Consider the following 13271-nt stretch of genomic DNA (forward strand, 5'->3'; position numbering starts at 1 on the left):
ACCAAGAGTAAAGAAATGTCCCAAGATTATATTAGAGAAGTGAAAATTTGAAATCAAATCAAAATCAATATCAAGTAATGTGACTATAGATTTCAACTCTTAACTATTACACTGACTTTGTCTATCTCAAACCAAAGTGAAATATTGAGCTTTCAAGATCAATCAGCTATATTGCTATGACAGCCTGTCTGCTGTAATCATTAATATCGTTTTGATAATGCTTTTTTTTTTTTGGTTACTTTTATTTTTGCGGACTGGACCCAAGACCTCATGCATGCCAGTTCTAGCAATGAGCTACATTCCCAGACATTTTATTTTTATCTTGAGACAAGTGTTGCCAAGTTACCCAGGCTGGACTTGAATTTGCCACCCTCCTGCCTCAGCCTCCTGAGTTGCTAAGGATTACAGGTGCACACCTCTGCACCCAGCTGGGATTTTAAAATACATTTTTAACCACCTGCCATAAAGTGTAGTAAGAACTTTTCTTCCTTCTGACTATGCTTATACTTTAAGAAATATCCAAGTTTGAAGTTCAGTTTATAGGTTAGTCATACATATGTCAGATTAGAAGGTCTTCAGGCACTGCTCTACCTCTCTGAAGGTTCTGTGTTTTATACTAGAAATGGTCTTTGCTGAATTGCGTTTGTACCGCTTCAGTAATTCCTCGCTGCTTGCAAAGGCTTTTGTCATGCACATTATTATGATTCTCATGCACTGTGGGCATCCTTTCTTCTCCCACTCTCTAGTGTCATGCATCTATAGTTCAGGAACAAATTAGGAAGATAAGACATGTACTCTCATGAGCAGGCCACTGTGCATTCTATGAGTGTGGAGAAATGGCAGTTCCAGGTACTGTAAGAAATCAAGATGCATCCCTCCTCTGAGGAGACACCAAAAAATCCAGCAAGGCCCTCTGTACTGGCAGGACGCTAGGATTGACCCATCTCTGATGTCTTTGCTAGAGGTAAACCCTCTATCTTCAGACCCCATCAAGTAATCTCTAAACCCATTAGGTCATAAGTTCATTACAAGTCATTTGCCTTAAGCAAGTAATAAACATACTCTTAAGGATTTGAAAAGACATTGATCTAAATGGCTGGATGGTCCCTGTTCTATCCTCAACCTTATCAACCACTCCTTCAGGGATAGAGGGCCCAACAGGAGAAACTTAGTGGATGATTAACAGAGCATAATCTCTCATCTCAACAAGAAGTAACTCCTCTGTCACATATGATTCCACTCCCTTCTAAACTTTATATATTGTTTTAATGATCATTCTAAAAATTCATATAGAACTATTTATATAGGTCTCTTATTTGCTAATAGGACCATACTTTAAAATGCATAAAAAAGAGGTAATAAAGATATAGTTTTACATATAAATAATGTTTTATATTATCATTTTGATTAAATGTAATTTTCATGCTAAAGTGTATGTGCACACATGTGCATGTTTTCTGCCTTTCTGACTACTTGAGTGACCTTTGCTTTACTTAATTTTGGTTTTGACCAAAGTAGGAGAGCAAAGAAATGAGTGGGAGAAAGATTTACTGAAACTCTAGAAAATCCTGTTAGAAAATGTCCAAGTTGTTTGATGTACACAGCAGTTTTTGAAGCAGCTTTACTTAAGCTCAGAATTTTCAAGCAGCTTTTGCTTTGATTCTGGTCTTTCAGCATTAAAAGAGCATTTTCTCATTGCTTGGGGAGGGAAAACACTTTAATTAAGAAAAGGCCATGCTAATCTCAAAACTAGGTTTGTGTTTGTTCATACATTTGAATCCCTTCACGTAGCTATCAACATCTTTTCCCCCATATGAATAGCATGGTTGTATTTTTTAAGTGGCATTGTGGGGTGCGAGGAAGAATTCCTGGCCCTAAGACCCAGAGATTGATTTCAGTTTATCTGAAATGTAGTAGTGACTTATTAAAGGATGCTTCTGTGTTGTAGACAACTTTGATTCTAAAGAAAGCTTTGAGGGAAACACAAAGATTGACTCAGTTGAAATTATTGATTTACTTTTTGAATTGCTGTGCTTCCTTTAAAAAAATGATCTTAGAACCCTACTGTTTTCCCATATGATGTTTTTCTATTTCTGATTATTAAAGCATATCAAATTTTTAACAACTGAGATATCCATCAGTAAGGAATTGACTATAACATAGTAATACAGTCTTTATAAAGGTTAAAGTACTTTTTTATCTATTAACATAAGGAGCTATTCATGATAGATTAAGTCAAAAAAGCGGGTGGCCAAATAAAGTATATTTGATAGGAAAATAACTGTTAACAGCAGTTGACTAGATGAAAGGAAGCTTACAGGACTTTCCGAGGAACCTAATCTTCTGTGTTTAGAAAATGTAAGACGTTCATGAAAATCTGAGGACAGCTTAAGAGCATGTAACCAGCACTCAGAGTCAGAATGTATTAAAAGCAGGCAGGAGGCAGTTGGAAGAGGCAGAATGGTGTCTGACAAGGATAGACAACCTCATGTGGGATCAGACAGATCTAGGGTTACTCCAGGCTCTGTCAGTTAGCTCAGCCTGCTTACAAGTATGTCCTCATATCTTGAAATTGGGAAAAGACTATCTGCCTTGCTAGTTTATTACCAAAATATATTTTTAGACCATAGCACAGAACATGACCCACAGAGGATATTCCATAGGAATCAACTCTTTTCCCCAACTGACTCTTCACAGGGAAGAACCTGAGAGTCCTTCAGCCATAGAGCTGAATAGTGACCCATCCAAAGCCCCACAACTAGTTAGTTGAAGAGCTGGGACCAGTACTATGCTTCCCAGTATCCAACTGAGTATTTACTTATCAAATGATATTTTTAAAAGATGCTGGAATTTTGATATGTTGGCTCTAAGACTAGATGTGTGAGCTTTTTGCACACACAAAAAAAAAAATAGCTTAATCAGAACTTAATGATGCGTCTGCACTTGGTCTTGAGGACCGCTGTGCTAGGCCATAGGCTACCAAGGTGGCTATGAGAACTGTCTGAAAGCTATTTTGCTGGATCCTTTGCTAATGTTTTCTCTTAAGTTGTTCATCTCAAGAGAATTCCTTATCACGCTATGTTTTCATCAGATATGCAATAAATATCTTAAAATGTCAAGTAGTATTCAAGGCTGTTTTCGTACTGATAGCAGAACAATATAAAGAACAGCCTCTCAGAAAAATTATATGATGGCATTTGTTCAAATAGCCTTCTGGCTATTGGAGCAATACAGTTGACAGGTTAGTGGTATTTCCTCTTGGTTCTGGAACCCAAAACTGAAAGAGTATTGTTTTGTCAAAATTCTAATTTTATTACTTCTATATAATTGAACTATTTGAAATTCAAGATTAGAGACGGGAATTGAAAATATGCGTGTTATTAAATCTAAACTTTTCCTGACAACTTCAGTTTTTTTTTTAATGTGTTCGTTTTTCTGTTGCCATAGTTACTCCCCTTCTTATCATCCTGACAGTTGAGTTGAAAGCCATTGACAATACTAACCTCTGCACTGAGCTCAAGCTATTTTTAGGTTTGCTGAACTTCACACATAATTGCACGTGGGTGAGCAGCCTACACTAGTCTGATCCCTGAGCAGCTGGGCCCAGCTACCAACTGTTTACAGCGAATATATAAGCCACTCACCCTGCTGAGCTCCAAAGCCCACACTGCCCCCCTGCTTCGGCTCCAAATTGAGGTGTTTCCATTCAGTTGTTTGGTATTTAGACACTGGTTTCCAGCAGTTTCTCTTTTCATTGGTGGTTCATACACACAATGGAAGGACTAAATGCAGTGATTTAATTAAAGGAAATTAGATTTCCCATGCTTTTCCTGAGAGTACTGCAGCTCATAGGATATTAGAATATGAAAGATGTAGAAGCCCTTGAGGCCATCTCAGTTACTCTTCATTTCACAGATGAGGAAACTAAGGCCAGGGAAAGATGACTGACACATCTAGCAAGAGGAGTCCAACCAAAGTCCACTGATGCTTCTGCTGAGGCCACACTTAAACCAACAGCTGGATTTCAGATCTTCTGCTATTTTATTGCACACATCTTTACTGATTTTGTACATGTCATAATATTGATGCAAGAATCAGTTGAAAGAGAGGAGGCCGGTTTTGAAAATCAGTTTATTTGCCTCTGTAAGAACTTTATAAGTCTTTTTTTTCTGATAATTTATAAAAATAGTTTTCAATGGATGTCTTTGGAAATATTCAATAATGATGTTTGAAAAAGTGAGAAGGAAAATGTGATCACCAGACAGTTCTTTGTCAACTACACTCTGATAAAAGCTTTTCATAATCATTTTAAGAATTCTAAACACTGCATTTAATTGTGGGTAGAAGAGAAAGATATACACCCCCTGAGGATCTCATTAAACATGGGATCCTGATTCATTAGATCTGATGTAGGACCTGAATCTCTATATTTCTAACAGGCTCCCAGGTGACCTTATATTACTGCTCATGGTAGAAATTGAGAAGTAAGAAATAAAAGAACTTAAAATTATTTGGGCACAGTTTAATTAACGTATTCATAACCCTGTTAATGTATTCATGACCCTCACACTTCAGGCTTGTGTGCAACTAAACTCTGTAGGCAGAGTGCTCACTGCATTCTGTGGCATTCCGATGCATGTAGCCTGCAATTCTTTGAAATTCAGAAGTTTGATTTCAGCCTTTCTGAACTTACTCTATCCTAACTGAAGTTCCCCCACCCCACGATTTATTATATAAGATATGAAAACAGTTGGTCAACAACTTTCTTGTATCAGCCTAATATCTACTTACAAAACCTTGCCAAACCACACTCCCACAGATCCCTCCCTAAGTCAGGATACCACCACTCCAGTAACACTTCAATATACTGTCATTCTGTTTTCGATTTTCTAGTCCTTTCCCATTTTTCCACGTGCTTTCCCATAGGAAGGACCCAAACTGAATATCATATCCTATCATTTTAAAAAAATTAAGTATCCAAATCATTCATTAAACTTACTCTGTGTTCAGAGTGTATCATCCTTTTTGTCTCCCACCCCATCTTCCAGGAGTGGATATTACAAGCTGTCTTGCATAGTGACCACTGGTTCTCATCTTGGCTCCTTGGCATGGTAGCATTCCCATGCAAGTAGCATCCCCACCAGGGACTGTCCTCACTAAGACTCCAGCCATTTCAATGATGTCTTTATCCTTCCAGTCAGTAAGGAAGAGACTTCTCTAAGGTAGTGATCCTAACTGGGTGTAATAACTAAATAGAATTTTAAGTATATATATGAAGTATCTTTTCTCTGGTTGACCTTAAGGGGGCAGCCATAGTATACATATTTACCTAGTTTTACCATAGGATTTTCTTAAGCAATGTTCCTTTCTCAGTGCTGAGATTAGGGTCTTCAGCCATTCTAGGGGCAGGATGCAAATAGGATCCTTGATTATATTTTCTGTGCAATATGCTTTTTACTTTTTTTAGAAATTTCATAATGTGAAATGCCTGACTCAACATTTGGCTCTTAACAGACCATCACTGAATGTTATTTCTTTTCTCCTGCCCCTACCACTTGTCAACCCAGGTTCTGTTTGACCATATTAATGTCCCTTAATTCTTCATCTGGGAAACTTCTCACCTACATTGTTGGTTAGAAAATGAGAATGGGCCCCCATGCTAGCAGAAAAGCCCATACCTCACATTGCTTATGCTGCTAGTGTGCTATCTGATGAGAATTAGGTTGGGGAAAGGTGATGTGAGGGAGTGCAAGCTAAAGTTGAGTTCAATGTGTATGAAAGAAGGAAGTAAAACTTTAGAGAGGACAGGAGAGAATGTACCTTTTCAGAAATACCTATGGTGACACACAGCTTCACATGGAGCAAACCACAGTCCTCCCCAGAGCACCAGTGATCTTAGCAAACTGCCAAGGAGAGGCAGGCCTCTCAACAATAGGGATAGAGTGAACAGAGTACCACATTCAGGACCAGGAAACATTGAGTCTAGAATTTGCCACATAGAACTGTGCAGTTTCTAGAAACTTTCAGCCTCTGAGTCTGTCAGGTTCTAAGAGTTGAGAGATGAAGTAGGAGAGAGCCCAACAACTGGATGCTTTCAAAAAAGACTAATAGTGGGAAACTGATGTTTGGACATGGTGAATTTTGAGGTGGACTTTGAAGAAAAGGCAGGACACAGTATTATTCAGAGGATGGGAGGGCCTTCTAGAAAAGGGAAGGGCATTCACAGGGATACACAGGATACATACCAAGTATTGGAGCTGTGTGATGAATTGGATGCCTACAGTCTTCCCCCAGTCCCAGCGTCTCCCACAGTCTGGACAACTGTGGTATATACTCAGTACACAGAAATCCCTTTACCCAATGTGCAGCCAAAGCCAGCAGTGCAGTGGTGCCTCCCCTTAACTGTGTGCCACCCTTTCATCCATTGTTCCCCCACCTATTTTGTAACAGTCTGCATAGTTCCTCTTTAGAATCTGGGACAGTGTTGTATATGAGATTGTCAAAGTTCAGGGTAACCTAATTTCTATCTGAAGAAGACCTCAGAGAGCAGAATCTAGTTATTGGGTAGTTAAGGTACCAGGGAGGGAAAAAACACCAATCAATAATAATTGTGAGGCAGCATGCTACAAGAAGGGCAATTTGATTATCTCATCTAAGCTCCATAATTATCCCCCTCTTACTGAAGGTTTAGTGATATACAAGTCACAGTACAGGGTCTTCAAAGTTCGATATGTTAGGTGGCATTGTCAGTGTTCCAAAAAGATCTGTAGTAGAAATGATCATGCAGTCTGTTTTGCATGTAGGTAACTTGCTGTTGCTGGCTGACCTCCCTTACATAAGTTCACTTTGGGAAAATAGCACTATATCTGGGACATTTGAGTCAGTGCCAAAATTCTGGCTCTTCATGTCTCTGGTCCCAACATCAGTGCTATTGTGGAAAGGCTCAGAAATCTGAAAGATCTGAAATCTAACCCTACCCCCCCACCATTTTCCTTTTGTGAGACCTCAAAACACAGAATTGGCATTTCTGGGTCTGACTCCCTTTTCTGTAATGTGATGGTTCTTACCTGCAGGGTTGCTGGGATAGTCAGCTAGGCATGTGGCCATGTAGAAATGAAAGCAGCCGGGCTGTCCTTTCTGCAACAGACTAGGTGCTGGGCCAGGATTCAGCCTGGGCAGTCTCATTTATTCTTCACAGCCTTCCTGTGAGGAGGGTGCTTGTAACTACCCCTCAGGCAAGAGGGAAGCTCAGTGTCTCACCCAGTTTCACCTCCATTATAGGTGGATTTAAGTTCTGCTTTTGTCCCCTTTCCACTACCCCTGAGAAGGCTTGTCACCTTTTGCAACAGTCACTTAAAACATTTAGGTGAAAACATGTTTATTCTAGCATTGGAAAAAGTAAAGATTTTAAGAAATTAAAGAAGTAGTGTGTGTGCGATTTCCATAACCCTTAGAGTTAGAGATCTATTTTTGTGGTATTGACATTTCATTAAAAATAGATTGTTATGTGATGAGATTTCTGTAATTTCTACAGAAGTAGCTAGTTATGTGACATTTTCCCTTTCATTTCAGAGTCCCCACAATTTTAAGATATAATACTTTAATATCTACTGACAACAAAGACTGTAATCTTTCTTCTACACAGTATAACATACTTTGCCTTTTGCCATGAGGAAAATTGTACATTATATTGGAAATTTTAACATTTCACATTTCTTCTTTAATATTTTAAGGCATGAAAAGACATTGTTACAGCAGAGATCTGAAATGTCTCCCAAGAGCTCATGCATTGAAGTCTCCGTCCCAATGCAGAAATGTTCAGAGGTGGGGCTTTGGGGAAATAAATGGATCATGAGGGCTTTAACCTCAATAGTGGATTAATCCATGAAGTGGGTTAATAATTTGAATGAACTATTGGAGGTGATGGAAACTTTAGGCAGGTGGAGCACAATTAGAAGAAGGTCACAGTGGAGCATGCCCTTAGGGACTATATCTTGTCCTTGGCCCCTTCTCTCTCACCCTCTCCCTACTCTCTCCTCTCTCTGCTTCCTGGCTGCCATTAGCTGAGCAATTTTCCTCAGCCACACCCTTCTACCAGAATGTTCTGCCTCACCTCAGACCCAAAGGGAGACTCCAGCCATAGACTGAAACCATGAACCAAAATAAACTTTTCTTCCTCTATGTTGTTCTTGTCAGGTATTTTGGTCACAGTGATAAAGAGCTGACTGACATAGCCATCATGGTGCTCTTCTGTTTTTTCATACAGGTTCAACTTACTTGAAACAGTATGCTTGTTACTAGGAAGTTATATGTTAGTAGAATGTTTGTAAATGCTACCTTAAATTAATATATAGTGGAAATGACTAAGGAAAGGTTTAACATGGTTAGTACTCTTCATCAAATAAAAATTCTTGTATTCAAAACATTAGCAGCCTCTATAAAGGGGCCCTTTTGTTTTAATTTGGATTTCTGTAACCTGGATTTCTTAAAGTAACCCTAGACAGCTTAGTTGATTCAAACAAAAGTTCATTCTTGAAACTAAATGAAGGTCTCATGTATATTTGGGTTTTCAGGAGAGAAGGCCCACTGTACATAAGATCCTAAAGGGTGATCCTTAAATTCATCAAAAAAATAAGTCAGAAGAATTGTGGGGTGGGCTGGGGTTGTGGCTCAGTGGTAGTGTGCTCCCCTAGCACATGTGAGGCCCTGGGTTTGATCTTCAGCACCACATAAAAGTAATATAAAGTTATTGTGTCCACCTACAACTTAAAAAAATTATACACACACACACACACACACACACACACACACACACACACACTCACATATATATATAAATAAAAGAATTGTGGGGTGAGGGTTTACTGCTGATAAAACTAAGGCCCTGTACCCTTCTCCCTCTCTGGTGCACCCATTCTGCACTGGATCCTGCCCAGCTATGCTGCACATCAGGACAGAGTCAGAATAATTCTTCCCTAAACCTTCTGCCATCACCTTGACATTGGACTTCTAGCCTCTAGAACTGTGAGAACAAATACATTTCTGTTGTTTTAAGCCTCCCAGTGTGAAGTACTTTATTACAGAAGCCTTAAGAAACTAATGCAGCAGCTAATAAAATAAGCCTAAAAAAGTAAATAAACCAGGTTTCTTCTTGTGTTATTGTTTGTTTGCCCCTCAAGTAAAAGAAGCCCAGAGATTAGCAGTTCATTCAGGTGTGGCAGCACCATGAGTTGCCCTAGGACCCTCCTTAAACTGTGATCTTCAACCAAAGGCTTGCAAGGCAACTTAAGGAGCTCCTACCAGCATTTCTGGCAGGCAAAGTGAGTGGGGCAAAGTAAAGGCCCAAAAGGCATGAGCTGAGTCACTTCCCTGGAGGAGCTTTCCCAGAAGCCCCTCCCACCCTCCCCCAAGACTTCTCTACACTTCATTGGCCAGAGTTGTATCACGTGACCAACTCAGATGAAGGGCAGGTGCCTAGTGCTGCCTTTGTAAAATCATAAAATCATTTGTACTGGTGCAGAAGAAATGGAGGGTGGAACTGGGTCAGCCCTCTGGCAACTCTACCACCTCTTCAGGCCTCCAGACTCAGGAGTCATTGCAGTAGGGAGGGTCTGGGCTCCCTGGCTGCTCATGCTCTTGCCAAGCGAGCTTTAGAACAAGGGCACTCAGACCTGTCATGAAAGACGAGAGATTTCTATCATTCCATCTTCCCAACGTACCCCTGCAAGTGTCACCATTTCCAATCTTGAGTAAATGATTCATGGGAGGCTCACAGCAAAACAGAGCATTCAAGAGAGGCTGGCTAGGGCTTCCTGATTCGTAGTCCCAGGCAATATGACCAGTATGGTCAGGCAGTTTAACCAGTATGATTTTAGAAGGTCTTGAGTAGATACTTCTGTGTCGAGATTGTAAATCTATGTAAACTCAGGTGTACAAAAATTTTGCTGTAAAGTTCCATTCTCACCAGTGGCCTCCAAGGGCTTAAACTTGCCAATTTAAGACAATTCAGTCTTTTACAAGTTAGTCATTTCATCTGAGCCAGTGCCCACTTTTAATTTTTCTGTCTTCTCCCTGCCATGGTAGTGCCAGGGTTCTGGGATGGAGTCACTTGTTTCTTTGGTATTTGAGGAATAGCCTCTGAATGCCCATTAGGTCTTTGCTGGCCTCCCAGGGGAACTCTGTTCCTGCATATTTTGGTGGCCTATAAAAGCAAAAGTAGTCTTTTCAATCTTCTAAAATGCCTACAGAATGGTTCTTGTCATTTTTTTGCAGTTGGTTGCTGCTAATATCTTGTTGAGTGAATTGTTTTGTTTTTTATTGAGAAAGAACAATTCATTACAGGCTTTTAAGAAAACCAAAAACATTTGCTCTCTAATTTTATCTATTATTTCATTCCCATTCAACTTGCTTTCTTGAGGAGCAGGACTTTCTATTAGCCAAGAACTACAGTCAAGTTTCCCCAATAAATAAAAGCTGCTGTTTTCTGGAGTATGTAATTTATTTGTACTGAAGATTCTAGTAAATTTTCAGGCTAGAAGCATGTTGATGGAATCAGCTTGCTTTGCCCCTTACTGGAAATACTTTTTGGAAATATTTAAATGAACAGTTTTTTTTTTAAATGTTTCTATTAGTGCATTACAATTTTTCATAATAGCAGGATTAATTGTGACATGTTCATATACACACATAATTTGTTCTAGTTCATTCCCTGGTACTTCCCCTTTCCCTGCTCCCCTTCTTCTATTCTTCTGGTCTTTCTTCTATTTATGTTTTTTTTTCCCTTGGCTAATTATAAAAGTGGAATTCACTGTGGTATATTCATCCATGCATATAGCATAATTTAGTCTACTTTATGCCCCAGTCGATTCCCTTTCCCTCTTTTCTCCCCTCTCCCTTGATCCCCTATCTCTTCTTTACTGATCTTTCTTCTGTTTTCATGAGATTACCCCCACCAGTGTTTAATTCTTTTTTTCCTCTCTCTAACTTCCAAATATGAGAGAAAACATTCGACCCTTGACTTTGAGTCTAGCTTTCTTTACTTAGTATGATCATCTTCAGTTACATCCATTTACCTGCAAAGAACATAATTTCAGAGTAACAGCATTTTGAAATGCATGTTCCAAGAGTGTTCATTCACTCGTTCATTCAGTGAATTCTTCTTGTATACCTGTAATGCCTCAGGCATCATTTCAACGGCTGGAAACACAGCCCTGAGCAAGCATGTCTTGGAAGTTCTGTCCTGTTGGGGAAGATGGACAACAAATAAGGCAGTATATACATGCGATGATGCCAGAAAGGACTAAAATAGTTGGGGTGGCAGAGCTAGACCGGGACTTGGGTGTGGCTTTGGTTTGAAGGACAGGAGGGCTGCTCTTTGGAGACAGTGCTGGAACAGGAGGTTGAACCATGAGAAGGGGGCTGGTCTGCATAGATTTGGAGGCAGAATCTCCAGTACAAGTGTGCTGGCTCTGCCTCTGGGCACTGAGCCAGTGAGGGTGATATCTCTGGTGGCTGTAGGGACAGGCATGGACTCTAGGAGTTTCAAGTAGAGAGTGGGACAGTGTTGTTGAATAAGAGTATTTCATGTAAGGCATTATAACTGGGGTGGTTTTTTTAAGGCCACAGAAAATACAAAGGCAGTATGAATGTAAATCTTGGTGTAGCGATTTTCAAATTGGTGTCCCTATGGTTCTCTTTATTAAACTGTTTTAATCGTGCCTTCCAGCCCCCACCACATTCTCCTATGCATTCCTAGGAGAGGGGCCTTTCACTCATTCGACTGAGCTCCCCTGAGAATCCCAGCTCATAGGCCACAGTCCTGGAAGGGCTATGTGCATCCTGTAGACATGTACAGGGCCAGGAGCACCGCACAGGCCGTGTATCTGTGGGTAATCGGGCATGATGCTGAGTCTGAGGATCAGAAGCTGGCTGGGTAGGTCCTTCAGGTCAGGTCTAGGGGAGTGTCTCCACGTGGCCCTGAGCCTCCTAGAGGATGAAGAATGAGCTCCTGTGAAGATGCTGGGTGGAGGCCTGCTGGCTGTAAGCATCGCCACCCAAACACACCCCTAGTGCCATGAGTTTGTCTTCTATCTTTTACTATTACATTGAAATGCCAACATGATTAATAAATCCTTAGAGGCAATTTATTAATTTTAGTCACCTGGGAATAACTGATCTTTAGAGAGAGCAGTAACACTATAGAACTCTGGCAACATAGGAAACGAGCTAAAAAGCTTCCTCCTAGAGCCTGGATGAATGCTTCAGGCTGCTGGCCATTTTGTACATCAAGAAATGCCCTGGACTTTTTGGAAGTAAAGATACAGCTGTCATTATCAGAGCACAGTAATGGAGCAATGGCAGGAAGGTCCATGCCAGGCTGTGCACACAGGCCCAGTGCCGTCCTCTCTGCTCCCCACCTAACAGCATGTAGAGCATCCTTGGTGGGAACAGTTGTTCTAAAATTTGGCATGAAAACTCCCAGGCTTGTCTAAAGTTACGGGTAGCAATATGTAAGTCATACTCAAAGCATTAGTCATAAAATGTCATCTTCTATTTTCAGTAAATATTCAAGATGTGATATTACAAGAAAATTTGGAAAAAGAAGATCAAATTCTGGTTTCCCTGGCAGGATTAAAACAGGTATGTGCACTGCTCTGATACTGTGTGTGTCACACAGGCCACCCATTTGGCACTTGCTCTGGGGAGGACACCTTAGAGCATGGAATGACATGCTATTAGAGCCACTGTCCCCCTGCCCCTAATATCCACCCCTTGCTCCTTCTAGTGATTATGTCTGACAAGCTGGCAGCCCAGATGGGTTTTCCATCTCCCATACTTCCCCTCTCTGTTTTCTCCTCACTAGAGCTGGTCCAGCACCACGTTTAACTCATTCATCCACAAACACGGGAGTGACTGTGGAGCACAGGTCATAATCAGTACCTACTGTGGTCTCAGACCCTCAACAGCCAAATTCACCCAGCCCTTACAGGTCAGGAGGGACATAAGTGTCAGTGAGAAGGGGAACCTGCTCCCAGTGTCTACTGTAACAGCCCCAGCTAGAGAGCCACGTTAGTAGTAAGGTGGTTCACTGGAGCTAGGTGTGCAGGCAAATGGTGCTTCCTGCTTTGAGATAACTGTCAAGGATGTGACATACATGACACACACGTTCAACCCTGTGAGAATCTGGCTATTAACACCCTGAAATTTTCCTAGGTCATTGCTCAGTTTAAAGGTTGATAAAGTTGGATTTCCCCCCTCTATTTCTTTTAGTA

At 40.6% G+C, this 13271-nt stretch overlaps 1 protein-coding gene across 1 annotated transcript in view; it reads left to right on the forward strand.

Annotated features, from left to right (window-relative positions):
- Tbc1d5 (TBC1 domain family member 5) overlaps positions 1–13271 on the forward strand; it is a 536784-nt gene that overhangs the window by 508398 nt on the left and 15115 nt on the right. Inside the window, 1 exon segment of the mRNA XM_047531151.1 lies at positions 12560–12639. Within this exon segment, the coding sequence (XP_047387107.1) occupies positions 12560–12639 (80 nt within the window).

The sequence above is a fragment of the Sciurus carolinensis genome, chromosome 17 (assembly GCF_902686445.1).
Source record: "Sciurus carolinensis chromosome 17, mSciCar1.2, whole genome shotgun sequence".
NCBI classification, from domain to species: Eukaryota; Metazoa; Chordata; class Mammalia; order Rodentia; family Sciuridae; genus Sciurus; species Sciurus carolinensis.